The 17,500-nt window shown below is 37.1% G+C and overlaps 1 protein-coding gene across 1 annotated transcript in view; it reads left to right on the plus strand.

Moving 5' to 3' along the window:
• CNTN6 (contactin 6) overlaps positions 1 to 17,500 on the plus strand; it is a 146,359-nt gene that overhangs the window by 19,935 nt on the left and 108,924 nt on the right. Inside the window, 1 exon segment of the mRNA XM_070933567.1 lies at positions 5,326 to 5,418. Within this exon segment, the coding sequence (XP_070789668.1) occupies positions 5,326 to 5,418 (93 nt within the window).

Genomic DNA, 17,500 nt, shown 5'->3' on the forward strand with positions numbered 1-17,500 from the left:
AATTGAATCTTTCTATAACAGTTTGCTATCAGACTGTAAATACATTTTTTATTTCTGGATTCCTTTATGTTTAGTTTCCTCTGCTAAGTATATTTTCTTCTATCTTTTTAAAATCCTTTCCTTATGTTATCATGATGAGTTAATATTTATTTTGCATTTTACATTTCATTGTTTTAATTATCGGGCACTTGCTTGATGTTTATTCAATTTTAATTAGTAGGCATTCCCTTGGTATCTCCATGGAGAAAAAGGCAGGTTAGAAATTATGTTAAGAGTGTAAGAAACGTGTCCCCAGTTCTTAAACTGCGGTTATTGGGTGATCTAAAATTACAGTGCATATATTAAAAAAAGACTCAGTTAAATGGGGATCGTGGTTATTAAAAAATATAATGAATCTTTTTTAGGTAAAAATAAATAGAGAGGAATATAATGATAAGAAATGGAAGGGGGGGAATATAAGAATGAATTTTTTTTAAAAAATGTTACTTATTCATGGTGGGTAAGAACAGCAAACCTGGTATTATTTAAAATAACCAATTTGTCCAGAACAGGAAATGCAGCTCCTGCTAATATATGCAAATCACTCTGTCTCCAACTCCCTCACTAATCAGAGAAAGGGATGATGGTTCCTATTTAACTCAGTTCACTTCTATTGCCATATGAAAGGCACTTGTCTGTCACCTACTGTGATTTTAGCTTGTTAATTTCAAGAGATATTGACAAGCGCTTTAATTCCCATGCAAGATTAATGGGCTTCACAGGGAAGTAATCCCCCAGAGTCAGACAACCCTTTCGCACTTGCAAATTGTCCACATTGTAAAAAAAGCTTTCTCTTCTCTTGTAAACAGGGCTGGAGTTGTTTTTTAAAAAAGGAGCTTTTGTTTGGCATCACGGGGTGAGTTTTCAATGGGCTGCCTTGCAGAGTAAGCACAAACATTTCTCACTGAGAGGAAGTTGTATTATTAAGACTTGTTGCTAAGTGCTCATCAGGAAAGCAGATGAAGTTCCCGAATAATCCTCCCTCTTTTTTTTCCCTCAGCTATTTTTCAGTGTAATGCTGGCAAACATATTCAGTGAAGTTTGGATCATACCCAGAGACCAAAAAGAGCTAGAGGGAGTAGTCTACTATATATGCATAACAGAAACTGCACTGAATACTGCTGGCTTTGCAAAACGTTGGCTTCCATTCTGCAAATGAGGTGGTAAAATATGGATGAGCTGACAGAGAGAACATACAGTTGTCTCCCTACTTGTAGGTGTTGATAGGTCCTAAACTCTCAAGTCAGAAGACAGGATTTTTTTTTTCTCCTTTCAAAAGAAAAAAGGGGGCTTTTGGGTCAGACTAGGTGGTATCTCTTTTTTACTGAATGTGTTGAAAAATGTTGCAGATTCTAGTGCCTGAGCACTTTTTGTTAAAGTGACATTTGTGAACTCGATAATCTAGACCTCAAAGCAAGAGGAAAATATTTGAAATATTGCTGAATGGCTCACAGGTTCACCTTGTCAAGGGTTTTCAGAGCTCAGTTCATAGTTATGTTTCATAGTTTCTTCTTAACTCTGGAAAGGGAAAAGTAGATTTTAAAGGGGTAAAATAAGCTCTGGGTTTTGTTCAATTGTATAAGTCAGGGATCTGCAACCTTAGACACTCAAAGAGGCATTTGGATCCATTTCCCACAGAAAAAAAAAAAACACCAGGAGCCACAAAACCCTTCCTGTGCCTGACTATTTCTTGAGCGGCCACAAAACTAGCATATGTAGTTGAATTAAATGTTCTGTTTTCTTCTGAAACTTTTCTTTTCTTGGATTTATCCATGGTTGGCCTACTGGGGGTTGAAAAGCTCAATAAATCACGTGTCGGTGGGTGTCATACATTGGCGGTTGTGGCACATATTTTGAGTGACAGGGAGCGCAGCAGAGGGGTGAAAGAGCCACATGCGGCTCCAGAGCCGCAGGTTGCTGACCCCTGGCATAAGTGTTATATCCAAATGCCAAGATTCCAGTTCTTAACCTGTGCCTCTCCCTTCATACATGATACATCATCATCATCATATGTGGGTTTCATATAATTTTACCACTGGTTCGCCGCACACCGAAAATGTATGTGTGCACCCTCTGAGCATGTGTGCGTCTTCCATGCATGCACTTTGCTCGTGCGCATGGCTTGCATGCATGCACGCAGCTTAAAAATTTAAGGGCATGCACACCCTTAAAGAGGGCGGCATAGTGCCGGGGCGGGTGGGCAAGCCCACCGCGGGTCGCTACTATCGTTTCATCTAAACCGGCTGAATACCACTACTGATTATCATATGTCTTCAAGGGAAATTGGGAAAGAATGGCCGATAAGCAGAATTCAGGCTGCAAGGATAGAGCAGAGAAAGAGAATATTACATCCACAGTGGACAAGAAGTGTTTTCCAAGAGGTGATTGCTATCAAAATATACTGTATCAGTGGTGGGTTGCCCCCGGTTCGCACCAGTTCTATAGAACTAGTAGTAAAACTGGCAGGAGGCCACACCCACCGATCCCGACATCATCAAAACGCTTCTGTGCATGAGCAGAAGAGTGTGCGTGCAGCCCCATTGCGAACTGGTAGTAAAGGTAAGTAGAACCCACCCCTGTACTGTATGCTTTTCTCTCCCCATTTAAGACATGAATCACTAAGCCGAACATTAAAGTAACAAGGTTGCAAACATTCATCAGTGAGGCATTGATTTCAGAATCCAGCCATGGACTATCAGAGTTTACCTTATTAGTTAAGGGTAGGTTTTCAGTAAACGTATAGACAGCTAATCTAATGTTGCAGTCCAGACAATGGACCAGCCTGGTTCAGATCCCAATACACTGCAATCCAAACTGGAATTTCTGGAACTGTCTCAGTGGTGGATTGCTACCGGTTCACTCTGGATCAGGCGAACCAGTAGTGGCGGTGGTGGGAGGCTCCGCCCACCCACCCAAACATCTCTGCGCATGCACAGAAGCGTTGCGCGTGCACACATTCACAAGCGAGCCGATAGCGATGGGATTTAAAACCCACTACTGAACTGGCTTAAGATATAGATGGGAACAGCATGGGAAACAAGTAACCTGGGCTGCACTGGAGAATTGCATTGCACCTGCATTTAAATTATTTCTACTTTTCTTTTTCTTTGGAGGAAAAAATATATTCCAATAAAATCATTGATTGATTGATTTGCAATCTTTGCAAGAGTTCTAGAGTAGTTACATATTATTCTCTGACATTTGAAAAGAGAGTTAACTCCTGCTCACATCATGGATATGTGTATGTTATGTTTGTGGAAACAATTTAGAGGTGATTTGGTGTTGCCTTTTTTCCGAAATGCTGTCAGACCTCCCCAATAGTTATGCTATTTTTTGATAGTTTTCTAATCAAATATTAAATAGGCCCATCTCTATTTAGCTTCCAAGCCTAAAGTCAGCCAACCTATGCAGGGGTGGGTTTCACTTACCTTTGCTACTGGTTCACTCATTTCTGCGCATGCGCAGATCATATTTGATTATGTCTGGGTGGGTGGGCTGCTACCGGTTCACCCAAACCAGGGTGAACCGGTAGCAACCCATCACTGAACCTATGTTTAGAACTGTAAACCTAGTTTATCCATAGTAAGTTGCTGCTCAGCTATGAATTTTTGTGAGCCTTTTCTAATGAATGCGATCATTTTTACTTGTATTTAATATGTTAAAATGTTAGTCATAGAGAAATCTTTTCTAACCAAGGCATCCTTCAAATGCTAACTGCCATGCTGCCGCAAGTTTTACTTGTGCTTAGCAATAAAAAATGGGAAAATAAATGTAATCAGCTCAGTTATTCTGAAATGCATGTATGGGTATCTTCCCAACTGGCTTTTTACAATCCAATCTGGATGCTAATTTGCTATCTACATATTTTAACCTCATGCTTTATCACAGTTGAAAGATGCCTTAGTTGGAAGATCTGCTTCCTTCAAATAAATAATATTTTTGTAGTGATACTGACTTTTTAAAGGCTCATATTAAGATTGTTTTACTGAATGAAACTATCAAGACAATAGAATGGTATTTTTGAAGTAAAAATGAAGAAATGCTATTGTAGAATCATCATTATCATCATATATTCACCCAACGAATATCACTCTTTTTTCGATTGGATGTTTTCTAGTGATTTTGTTTTAACCAAGAGTCTAGGATACGTTACTGTAATAAGTAGTAAGTTCCAAGTAAGGAGATTTTTTTGCAAATTCTAGTAACTTTAAAGACTCCCAGATAATTGGTGAATCCATGTGGTAAGACCCCAAGAGCTCGGATTACTATTGATATTATAGATGACTTTTTCTTTTAAAGTCTTTTAACTTCAGTTTGTAAATCCAGATACTTCATTACTTAGTTCATTTATTTTTCATCAATTGTCTCTTGCTACATCTATGAACCATGCCTTTTTTTTTCTTTTTAATATTAGTAATGTCTGGTATTGTACTTCAGGTGTCTGAAAAAAATCCCATGAGATCTTGAATTCTAATTTTCAAATACTTGTCAGGTGCAATAAAGCCAAACTTTCTATATAAACTCCAGTGCATTTTTTGCAATTTTATTATAGTGATGCTTAGGCAGTTTGGGCAATTATGCTTCATCCACTAATGAGGTGATCTACAATTTCATTTTTGATTTAAATACTTGAAATATTCCAACAGTTCAAAAATGTTCAGTTTTGGCTTTGATGATAATTGTTTGCATACCCTGTTTCTGTGCTGCTATGAATGTTCCATCAGTTTCTTTTTAAAGGAATTCTTGAAAACGATATTTTTAAATCTGATTTTCCTTCATTATCACAGATATATTGAGCACAAAAGATTAAGATTTCCAAGTATCAATTCAGATTTAAGTGACTTTCTTTTTTTTCATAATCTTTTGATGTAATACTCTATACCACTTTCCATCAGAGTGGTCCCTTCCTGTGCTTTATATAATCACTTGAAATGTATTTTTTTTCACTTTTTTTTTTTTTTACTTGTAACAATTCTTCCCCATCTTTATTTCTGGCAAAGTAGAGCCTATCTACTCCTTGAGTGGAAAGCATGATTCCTGGCCATTAATTTTCTTGTTTATCTAATTCAACTTGTTGCCAATCAATTATACCTGCAGTAGATCAAATAACTTGAATGGCTCAAGCATTTATGGCTTTAATTATGTTCCCTGCATTTAATTTTCTTTCAATTTTGTTTAATTTGTTTTATATAATTAGGTATATAATGATAGTTAGTATTCTTTTTAACTTGCTCACCTAATAAGTCAGAAACTTCCATTAATCCTAAATTTTCCATCATTCTTCAGGTGCCAATTGTCTTGTGGAAATCATCATCATCATCAACATCATCATCATCATCTGTATATTTTATTCCTGCCTTCTTCTGAAAATTACAAGAGGTAGATTTAACTCTATAATAACTGTTGAATATTAAGGTTTTAGATCAAAATGTTCTGATCCAGCTCCCCAAACATGACAAACTCACTGTGTTTAAATCAATTATTCTTGTATTAGGAGTGCCAGCAGCCCCAGCAAAAAATTTCTCTCTCAATGTAGGCTAACAAGTCTGTCCGGCAGGAAGAGGAATAGTTGTCTGTCACACCTATTCATCTCAACCCCCTACATTTTATGTAGGGTGGGGCTTCACTAACAGCAGTGGCTCTTCCATCCCAAGGATTGGTCCACAGATTTCCACTGCTCTACTCTCCTCTGCCTTCTGCCCATCCACATGTCAGGCACTGGTACCAACTGTTCTTCCTCTTCCTCATCAGCCACCTCCAGACGTGGGGGCTGTTGACTCTCCATCTGAGGGCTTACAGATGGCCCAGGCTCCACCTCTGTCTCTCTCTCGACAGCTCCATTCCCTCTTCCCTTTCGGAGCTCTATTGTTGCCTTGATGCTGACTCTGACTCATAAAATTTGAAAGTGCCCTTTGGGCCACTGTCCAACTCCCTGTTCAATGGAGGAATCCAGATTAAAGCATCCCTGACAGGTGGTTGTTTTCCCTCTGCTCTTACTATTGGGAAGCTCACCAGTTCTGAATTTCTTTAAAGTTATGTAAGCATTCACCTATATCATCTGCTAATTCCATTTCCTGTATATGTATTTTGTATTCCCATCTCCTCTAAGTTTTTTGTAGAGCTTGATTGGCTTTTTCTCTTCCCTATCCTCTTTTTTTCCCCTCTCCTGATTGGAATTGTTTAAAATGTGCTTTTAATGTTGCTTCTTAAGTAATTTATGCTCATATTAAGTTCCTTTTCCCATGGCATCTCATGTCCTGGAACTTTAAATAACATTCCTCTGATTTATCAAAATTTGCTTTGTTGAAGTCCAGAAAAGGGCTATACGGCAGGCCCATGACTAGGTGTTGTGCTTCTAATTTAAGGAACCCCAACAGGTTTGAGGGAGCATGAATTGCAGGAACATAGAACATAGAATATTCTTTATTGCCCGTGTCTCTTGATGGCATTCAATTGTGGCAATTTGCATCTGGACGGTGCTGTGATCCTCTGAAGTCCAACATAGAATCTATATTGAGCCTGTGATGATGTACATGAGTCGTGTGTGTGTGTGTGTGTGGAGAGAGAGAGAGAGAGAGAGAGAGGGAGGGAGGGAGGGAGGGAGGGAGGGAGGGAGAGAGACAGTACTGTGCAAAAGTCTTAGGTCACCATTAGATTTGCTGTTGTAGCATTGGTAGAATGACCATATATAATTATATCTCAGTATTCCTACTAAAATATAATCACAAAGTACAGGAAATTTGTATGAAGTATTCAAAAACAGGAAAAAAGCTGGAAAAAAAACCCCAGTTTCTATAAGCTAAAGTGGCATGTATGGCAAGTAGGTGGCAAGTACACCTGGCTCCCATAAACCTAAATGGAACAGAACTCTGTCATTGCTAACCCTGTCCTATATTTTATGCCAAAATGACTCCATAACATTCTTTTCCACTGATCCTCTGTCCAATCTTTATGAGCTTTAGCATATCTTAACCTTTTCACCCTGTTCTCCCTTCACAAAAGAGGTTATCCTTCCACAAAGACCATTCCTGATCAAGCTTCTTCAGATTGTAGAAGGGTCAACGTGACATCTTATCTTCAGTTTGGAAAGCAAAAAGTATTTTTTTTTTATCCTATTGTGGGGAGCACCTAATATATATTCCATGCTGGGATCAGTTTAAAGTAGTTAAACACAATAAGAACTATTCATTAAAAAAGATAACTATGCACATTTTACTTCCATTGATAGGACTTTAATAACAACATTTACCCTATATAAAACAACTACCATAAAAATCATAATATAGTCTTAAGACAGTTCTCTTTTTGAAAAAAATAAAAGCAGTAGGTGTTCTCTAGGTATCGTTAGGAAAAAAAAAACCATCTATCAGTCTCAAAGCAGTTAGATTTTTATTGATAAAATTGAATATTTGTGAAGGTTAAAACCAGCCTCTTTATTTGCTGTGTGGTAAAGTTCTTTTTATTGTCCTAGATTCCAATAAACTCTTGAATGTAATATCCCCATAGCCACTAGAGCTTTTCATTTTATTTTTGATATAATACTCAAAAGATTTGAGAGCTAAAATGAAGGAGGGGAAAAATCGATAATGAGTAATACCATCTTTTTATTAGTGGAAAATTAGGAGACATCTATATCCCATGATAAATTAAATGATTAAAACAAAGGCATCTTGATATTTATAAGTAGAGTTCCCCCCAAAATAAGGACTTATCTAGATATGTTCAATTTCATCTCTCTCCCCCCCCAAACCCCAATCACCTTGGTGGGGTTTTAAGACCAACACATGTAGAATGGTCCACTTAAAACAATTTTTCAACTTTTATTCTTCCTCAAAAGATCTTTTCTTAGGGATTTGCATTAGAAGGTTATTGGATAGTAATAAAATAATTATATATTATTTACAACCTTCACTCCATAGAAGCAGTTTTCGGGAGCCTTGAAGCCAGATCCTTCTCAAGCCTTAAAATGGTGTTTAATCCTAGGACCTTCTATACACAAAGCATGAATTCACTAACTGATCCTTAATTCATGATAATGATGATGAATTCAATACACTATTCATCAAAACATTTTTAAAGTGATTATACTGTAGACAACTGGCACAGGGGACATAATTGATGTCAACAATTTTAAGCATAGGAAAAAAAAGACTTGCTATGCTGTACATATTCATCAATGATTTGGATGAGGGGATAGATGGAGAACTCATCAAATTTGCAGACAACACCAAGCTAGCAGGAATAGCCAACCCTCTGGAAGATAGACTTAAGATACAGAAGGATCTTGACAGACTTGAACATTGGGCGCTATCTGACAAAATGAAATTCAATGGTGAAAAAAGTAAGGATCTACATTTAAGCAAGAAAAACAAAATGCACAGGTACAGTATATGTGGTACCTCCCTCAATCATAGTAACTGTGAGAGGGATCTTGGAGTCCTAGTGGATAACCATTTAAATATGAGACAGCAGTGTGTATCAGCTGCCAAAAAAAGCCAACACACTTCTAGGCTGCATAAACAGAGGGATAGAATTAAGATCATGTGAAGTGTTAATACCACTTTATAACGCCTTGGTAAGGCCACACTTGGAATACTGCATTCAGTTTTGGTAAAAAAGATGTGGAGACTCAAGAAAGAGGGCAGAGAAGAGCAACAAAGATGATTAGGGGACTCGAGGATAAAACATATAAAGAATGGTTGCTGGAACTGGATATGTCTAGTCTTATGAAAAGAAGGACTAGGGGTGATGTGATAGCAGTGTTCCAATATCTCAGAGGCTGCCCAAAAAAGAGGGAGTCAAACTATTCTCCAAAGCACCTGAGGGTAGAACAAGAAGCAATGCATGGAAACTAATCAAAGAGAGAAGCAACTTAGAACTAAGGAGAAATTTCCTGACAGAACAATTAATTATTGGAACAACTTGCCTCCAGAAGTTGTAAATGATCCAACACTGGAAATTTTTAAGAAGAGATTAGATAACCATTTGTCTGAAGTGGTGTAGGGTTTTCTGCCTAAGCAGAAGGTTGGACTAGAAGGACTCCAAAGTCCCTTCCAACTCTGTTATTTTATTCTGTAATAGACATGTTTGTAAACTCATACAACCATATATTCCTGCCTACAAAAATGCTCTTCTAGAACAGAAAATGGGAGGGCTCAGAAGCAGATGAATCAAATCCGAGTAAGGGTATGGCTAGCTGATGAGAGCTAAATAACTTGAAATAGATCTATACTAGTCTCCCTTTATTTCTTTATCAGCAAAATATAAATTATATACACACACACACATACACCACACATACAGAGCAACATGGAGTCAAGCTATCTTGAACATACTGTAAAATAAGAGCATAAAATATGCCTGAATCTCAAAGAGATAATTATTAAAGTAATTGCTGATGCAATGAATGTCATAGTTAGCATGCAATTGTTTTAAGAACCCTTATTATTCACTTGACATTTCAAGTGCACATTGATATAGGCAGATATGATTCCACTTCTTGGATTCTTGTCTTGAGAATATATTGGAAACATATTTGCTTTTCTGATATTATGGTTGAGATTTGGCTAAAGAAAAAAACATAACTGTATTATGTCTCACTGAAATCAGTTGGACTTCTTAACTCACTTCTTATAACTAATAAGTATTATATGTATTGTGAATGTATTTATATATATATATATATGCAAGTTTTGGTGTATTTGGGTCTTTTCCCATGTAAGATTGAGAGTATCTTGGCGATGTTTCGATGAGGTCCCACTCGTCATCTTCAGGCTGGTGCCTTCGGCGTCATGCCTGTGTGAGCAAAGCTTTGCTTGCACAGGCACGAAGCCAAAGGCACCAGCCTGAAGATGACGAGTGGGACCTCGTCGAAACGTCGCCAAGATACTCTCAATTTTACACGGGAAAAGACCCAAATACACCAAAACTTGCATACCTCTACCCGTGAACATCTACGAAAACATTATATATATATAGCAACGTTTCGACAGGCTATTAGAAAAACTTTTAAGGTACTGGTAGGATTTTAGCTAAGGTTTTAAAGGACCTTGCAGAGTGCTCTGTAAGGATTTTTAGAAGATTTTAAGCTAGGATTTTAACCAGAATTTTAAACATTTTAATTAATTTATTTAACATGACGTGGGAAAACACCCGAGATTTTAATTTTTTGCATATACATACCCGTGAAAACTTAAGAAGACACACACACACACACACACACACACACACACACACACATATAGATATATATTTGTTTTCTGAGGTTTTCGCGGGTGTTTGTATGTAGGTCCTAGAAGCACAAAGCCGAAAACACCAGCCTGAAGATGATGAATGAGACTTCGTCGAAACATCACCAAGACACTTCCAATTTTACATGGGAGAAAACCCGAATAACCAAAGACCTACATACATACATACATACATACATACATACATACATACATACGAAATGCATTTGAAGTGGGACTACTTTTGAAGAATATTTCAATCTATCAGTTTCAACCTTCAACACAATCCATGGCCTTCTAGTTGCATGTCTGTGTAGTAGCCTCCAAACTAAACATGTTTATAGCCATCCTAATGCTGCCCTTTAAAACCAAAAATAAATAAGCAAATCCAATTGCATTCTCCTTACTTACAAATTTAAGGCAGATTATTTATCCTTTTTCTTAGGATCTTCTCCAAGTGTTGCAGAAGGCAGATAAGATTAAAGATTTGGGCAGTCTTATGGAAATGAAGATTGTCTTGCACAATATCATTTATTTTCTGACAGAGAGCCAAGCTTTTAAGAAATGAAGATGATGCTGATAAAAACAACAGCACCCCAATGTGTAATTTAATGGCTTTACATTTGTATTGCTATTTATTTATTTCTTGTATGTACATCTCACCTTTCAACTAGGTGACAAACACTGTACACAGTGTTCTATTCTCCCAGTTTTCTCCATGCAAAACCCTGTGTAATAGGGTAAACTAAAAGAAAGTTATCCCATAAATTCCCATGGCCGAGGGTAGACTTAAACCTGGGTCTCCATGCTGTCAGTCCAATCCAGCAAGGAGTACCAATCTAGCACATTAACCACTACCATAGCTCTCTAGACGGGACATACTCAGATAAAATTGGTGAATGAATGAAATCTTTGTATCTTTTAAAAGTAATGTCCTGTAAAGCATACTGAAGACTGTTGGAAAACTAGTGTATATGTGAGATAGAGTTCTTATGCATTTGTATCTATGTCAATCAGCAAAAACCTTCTCTCTTGATTAAGGACCATTTGTACAGTATATAATTAGCATCACTAGGTAGCACAGATTACAAATGACTGCCCCCTTGAACACCAATGATGAATTGTTGATGCAAATTTTAACAATAGGCATAGAAAATTGCTAGGTTTCATACTTTTCTGTTACATAGCCTTCAAGTGAAAAATTGTAGTATAAGCCAGTATATCTTAGAGTTATTATTTGTAGCATAATATAGCAAAAGCAAAATATACCATTTATGTAAAATACACATAATCAAATAAACTTGGAGAAATCCTCTAATAATTCCTCCTTTTGTCCTTCCAGAAGGTAAAATTCTCTGGCAGAATTATTTCTTTCCATTTTTGCATTATTCAGTAATGGACTATAATTGCAAGAATAATAATTAAAAATTGAAAATGACAAAATATTTATAGAATAAAATCCAAAGTTTGAACAAGTGTGAAACTATTTGTTATTATGAAAGGTGATATATTCAACTTGCTGTAATTATCCAATTATAATTTATATGGTCTTCTCCCACGTAAAATTGGAAGTGTCTTGGCGACGTTTCGATGAAGTCTCATTCGTCATCTTCAGGCTGGTGTTCTCGGCTTCGTGCTTCCAGGCCGAGAACACCAGCCGAGAACACCAGCTGAGAACACCAAGCCAAGAACACCAGCCTGAAGATGACGAATGAGACTTCGTCGAAACGTCGCCAAGACACTTCCAATTTTACGTGGGAGAAGACCCGAATAACCAAAGACCTACATACAAACACCCGCGAAAACCTGAGAAAACAAATATATACATATATATATATATATATATATATATATATATATATATATATATATATATATGCATATATATATATATTATAAGCTATCTAACAATCCCTTCTAAATATCTTAAGATAATTCCTAAAGTCACTAATTCCATCTATCAATTATTCATTTCTAAGTGAAATCGTTTGACCCAAACAACATTGTCACAATTGCTATTTTTATCTTTATCCTGCCTTTAGCCCAATGCACAATGCATAACATAAACTTGGAAGTAGCAATGCTGAAAAATTGTATGGTAAGTCCCACACAGCAGGCTGCCTGTTACTCCAAATATTCTGTACTTTAGTTCCAAACAATTCTAATTGCTGTAATCAATAGAAAAGATCTATAGGAAGTGTAGCCTCCAAATTATCTCCAACATCATCTCTTCTTTTCTTCATTTCCTTTTGTACTTGGTGCACTTTGCTGCAAGTTTGTGTCAAAACTTATTTCATAACATGTATTTACTGCTGTAGATGACAGGTGAAGTGAAATATAGAATAGCAATAGTGTCTTTACATTCACTTTTCAATCCATTTAAGAATTTGTGCCACTGCTGTTGGTGGCCAAGGGATTCTTAGTTACTATATAAACCATGAAATGAAGATGGTGATGGCCATAGTTATGTTCCCAAGCCCTATTGCCATTATGAAGGCATTAAGGACAATCAGAGAGGCAATCACTGAAACTCCCACATATTGAGTGGAGTCATATGATTTGAATTCGATATTCATATATGGATCTTTATTAAAGTCATCACAAGTAAAGTTAAAACATTATTGGAAGAATTCTGTCAGTATTTATGTATGTCAGCACTTCTCCATGTAATTATTGTTATTATAAAGTACAAAAAATAAAGAAAATTTCAGGGCCCCTCAGAGTCTTAAAAGGTCTAAATGCCCATTCCAATTTGTATAAGCTGGCTCTTTGATTATGGCATGGGAACAGAAGGACTGGCAGACCCAGGGGAAGGGGTGAAAAGACAGATTAGCCTAGAATCACTATATAGCCACAAACAAACAGATATTTAAAAATCTCAATTTGATAGCAATCAGCCCAACCAAAATCAGAAATTTCACATTTGAATTCAGGGTATAATTAGCAATTATTAGACCTTATGACTTTATGAGACTTTATTGGAAGGGGATTACGTAAACAGTGTACCTGTCAGGTATCAAAAACCAGGTCCACATGTGAAGATTTTATTTAACTGATTTAGGAAATCTATATATAGATTTCTGGATATTAATCATTTGGAAGATTTTTATTTGGAATAATTTTTGTTCATATATATTGAAGAAAATAACTGAGACTCTCTTATGGATGCAACCAGTACCTGGAAAATATGATCATCACTGAATTGAGCACCTGGTGGCTCTATCTTGAGAGCCAGTCAGCTATGGTGATTTCCAGCAGAGCCCTGAAGAAGATTTGCTCCATTCCTAATTTAGAAATGAAGGGCTTAGCTTCCTGTTTCAACAATACTCAGCAGTTAGGCATCTTGATTAATGCATCTTTGCTCGCAGCCATATAGAACTAGGTGGCTGTCATCACTAAAATAAATGGCAAGTCTCCACATTTAGTTTATAATTTGCATTTGTACCCAAGTTTCCACATTTGACATAGCTAGCATAAATTAACCAGAATTTATGCCCAGTTGATGTTAAAGTTAGACATTTTCCAGGTATACCTGTTAAGGGTAACAACCTCTAAAGATTAGGAACATAGGCACTTTCCATGACACACTACTTGCCTTTCAGATTTTCAGTGCAAACTTAGTATGCCCTGCCAAGTGAGTAGAACATTGATGTAGCACAGGGGTGGGTTCTACTTACCTTTACTACTGGTTTGCATCGTGCCCCCATGCGTTCTTCTGCGCATGTGCAGATCACCTATGATGATGTCCGGGTCAGTGGGCGGAGCCTCCTGCTGGTTTTACTACTGGTTCTTGCGAACTGGTCCAAACTGGGGGCAACCCACCACTGATGTAGCATGATGATTTTACATAGCTGAAGAGAAACCAACCCTAACCGTCTCCTTACCTGCTGCCCTTTCTGATTCAAGCTAACAAAGCCCAGGAAGCAGAGGCCTATTTGCAATAACATCTCTTTATTACAAAACCTTCCTAGAATTGTTCTGTTTTATTATTTCAGCACTCTGCAATCCAGTTAATTGAAGACTGAAAGATAAGCTTCTAATGCCATCCATTTAATGTTAATTGTGGGCATTAAATATCAAGGCTGTGGGAGTGGAGAGAATGAGAAGATGGAAAATACATTTTCTATTGTATGTCAGATTGTTATTCCCATTAATGCTTACGGAACCACATGAGCACACAGAGGAGACAAATGTTTGTGTACTTTGCATTAGTACAGCTCTCCTGATACAATTTTTCATCTCCTAAACTAAACACCTCAGCAATCACTGTGGATTTTCACATTTTTGGGAAGTGCATTGCCAGGCGATTAGAGCAGATTGTTTATCATTTTCTAATGTCATTGCTCTTGCCATTTTCTATTATTATACTCGTTGTTTGGAATATCAAAATTAAGCAAAAGGAATTGTTTTAAGGGCTTTGAAATTGAATGCAAAATTTTGCTTTGAAGAACAGTTCACCTAGTACCTGTCTGCCAAAACTTTTTTTTAGGATAATATAGTTGTGTTATCTCAGGAAAAGACTCAGTTATTTTAAGGAGATATAAGATTAGATAGATAGATAGATAGATAGATAGATAGATAGATAGATAGATAGATAGATAGATAGATAGATATAACAGATGGCTAGATAGATAGACAGATAGACAGACATAGACAGACTGAATGAGGGCTAGATAGATGACATATGTGTATATTTATATACAGAGAGAATGCGGAACATATGGACTTTATATTATACACACACCGGCAGAGATTGTGTACACATATTGCTATAATTTTCATGCATATTTTAACACAAATGCAAACATGCTTTGTGTACCATAGTCACATTTACATAGCAAAATTTGGAATCTTGAAGAGTGCTAACTCTTCATATCTGCTCTCTTAAACATCTCAAACAGGAAATTTAACAACAGAAATCTTGGTTTTATACAATATTACAGAATTATACAGTATTTTCCTATCATATGTGTCTTTCCAATCTCATGCAGCGAAGTCCAAGAAAACTGGGCTGTTTAAGAGATAGGACAGCCATTTCTTTTTATTCACATTTACATTTTTTATTCACATTGACTTATTTGTCTTATATGTCTTCAAGAGTAGCAGCTCTTTCTAAGAGTTAAATTGAGCAAGAACTCCAATATAGTCTATTGGAGACTCCTTATTTGCAAAACTTAAAAAAATACAAAGGACAACTAAGATGTTTAAGGGCCTGGAGACTAAAGCATATGAAGAACAATTGCAAGAATTGAATATGGCTAGTCTAGACAAAAGAAGGACTAGGGATGCTACAATAGCAGTGTTCCAATATTTGAAGAACTGCCACAAAGACAAGGGGGTCAACTTAGTTTCTGTAGTACCAGAAGGCAAATTAAGAAACAATGGATGGAAACTAATCAAGGAGAGAAGCAACCTAGAGTTAAGGAGAAACTTCCTAACAGTGAGAACAATTAACCAATGGAACAGCTTGCCTTCAGAACTTGTGGGTGCTTCATCACCAGAGGTTTTTAAGAAGAGACTGAAGTGGTATTGGGTTTTGAGCAGTGGGTTGCTTGAGCAGTGGGTTGGATTATAAAACCTCCAAGTTCCCTTTCAATTCTATTCTGTAATTCTGTGAATTCAGGCTTAGTTTCCTTATTCGTCCTTTAAGTAGCCTGGAAAGAGGATATCATATCCAATGAGAGTCATAGGAATTGTGCATGAAAACTGTGGCATGAAAATACAACTTGTCCCTGCATGAAATGCCAGCCTAGTGCTTTAAGAAAAGCAATACTTATCACGAAAGTCCTAGATGAAATTTCAAAAGCTGGCATTAATGGCAACTGAATAACTTGCCTGTTCTCTCAGTTGTTTTCCAGCACTCTCTGGAAATGTCCCCATATGGTTCAGTATATATTAGTACTGTTCTTGAGATAATCTAATTTGGTTAACACAGGGGAACATATGTTTCGCTTGCCACAAGCTTATTCTGGGCTCACTGTGGTTGTGAGTGGTTCCTGTGGATGATGATGACTTCCCCCTGGATACAGCTGAGCCCAGTTTCCCATGCCATTCTCAGAAGGACCAAGAATATATCTGATGACTTTGCTCTATCAACATGGTATCATTCCAGAGTTGACTGATTAGCTGCAGTGTGTGATAGTTATTTGCCAGAAAGCAATGAGGAGTGTTGGGGAGGGGGCAACGGAAAGGAAATTGGAAGGAAATTGCAGCCAGTAGCAAAATTCAATGTGAGGGGCATCCATGCTCACAAAGGAAGACAAATGCTGGCAGGGGAAGGAAAAAGAGAATTAAGGCAAGTCGAGTAATAACTTATTCATAGGTTTCTGCAGGAAACACAGTGAATATGTCGTCTGTGAAATAAAGCTGCTGTGCCTAAAATGCCTATTAGCAAATTCAGTCCATGTTGAACACCTGACCTCGGCTTTGCTCTTCTTGAAGATAAGGGGTTGGGGGAAGTCTTCATTAGCTCACAACATATTTAGTTGTGGTATTAGGTAGCAGTACTAATTCATATCTGAATCAATGCAGGCACTGTAGGTGAACGGGTACCTCACTGTTTTTTCTGAAATTGGCTGAGGTATTAAGAAGCACTTATTTATTGCATGATGAGAACATGATAGATAGAAGTAAACATATACCCATAATCCACATAATTATATACAAAACTTTTACAGGGGTATGACAGTGGCCTCATAATTAGATGTCCAATTCAGCTATCCAGGTGATTGCCTCTGGTATTGCTTCATGCAGATCTTCTAGAAAACCAGAGAATGTATGTCGTGGGCAATCTTGCACAATATTTTAATAGTTTGCAGATCAGCACCACTGTCACCACAAGGGGAATCTTTCCATCCCCATTGATATAGGACAGAGACACTTCTTCCAGTGTAACGTCTAATTTTGTTCAATTTTGTCCAGACAGAGTGACTCAGGTCATAACCAGGTGACTTGGTAGAGGGATCACTAAGGATCAAGCCACAAGAAGGTACCCTGGACCATTCCTCTTTCCAGGCATTCTCGGGGTTAAACTGGTTGGATGTTAAATGAATAGCTATAATAAGAAGCATTAAAGATTAAAAATAAAGTGAAATATGTTATTATCAATGAGTTATGAATCCGTGCATCTAAAACGCCTAGCTCTAGTGCAAATGAACACACTGAAACATACATGGGAAGATAAAAGGACCTAATGACAATATTAATCTAAAAGAAAAAACTTGCTTATCAGC

The sequence above is a fragment of the Pituophis catenifer genome, unplaced genomic scaffold (assembly GCF_029215685.1).
Source record: "Pituophis catenifer annectens isolate HBS135680 unplaced genomic scaffold, rPitCat1.0.hap2 SCAF_2, whole genome shotgun sequence".
In the NCBI taxonomy this organism is placed as follows: Eukaryota; Metazoa; Chordata; class Lepidosauria; order Squamata; family Colubridae; genus Pituophis; species Pituophis catenifer.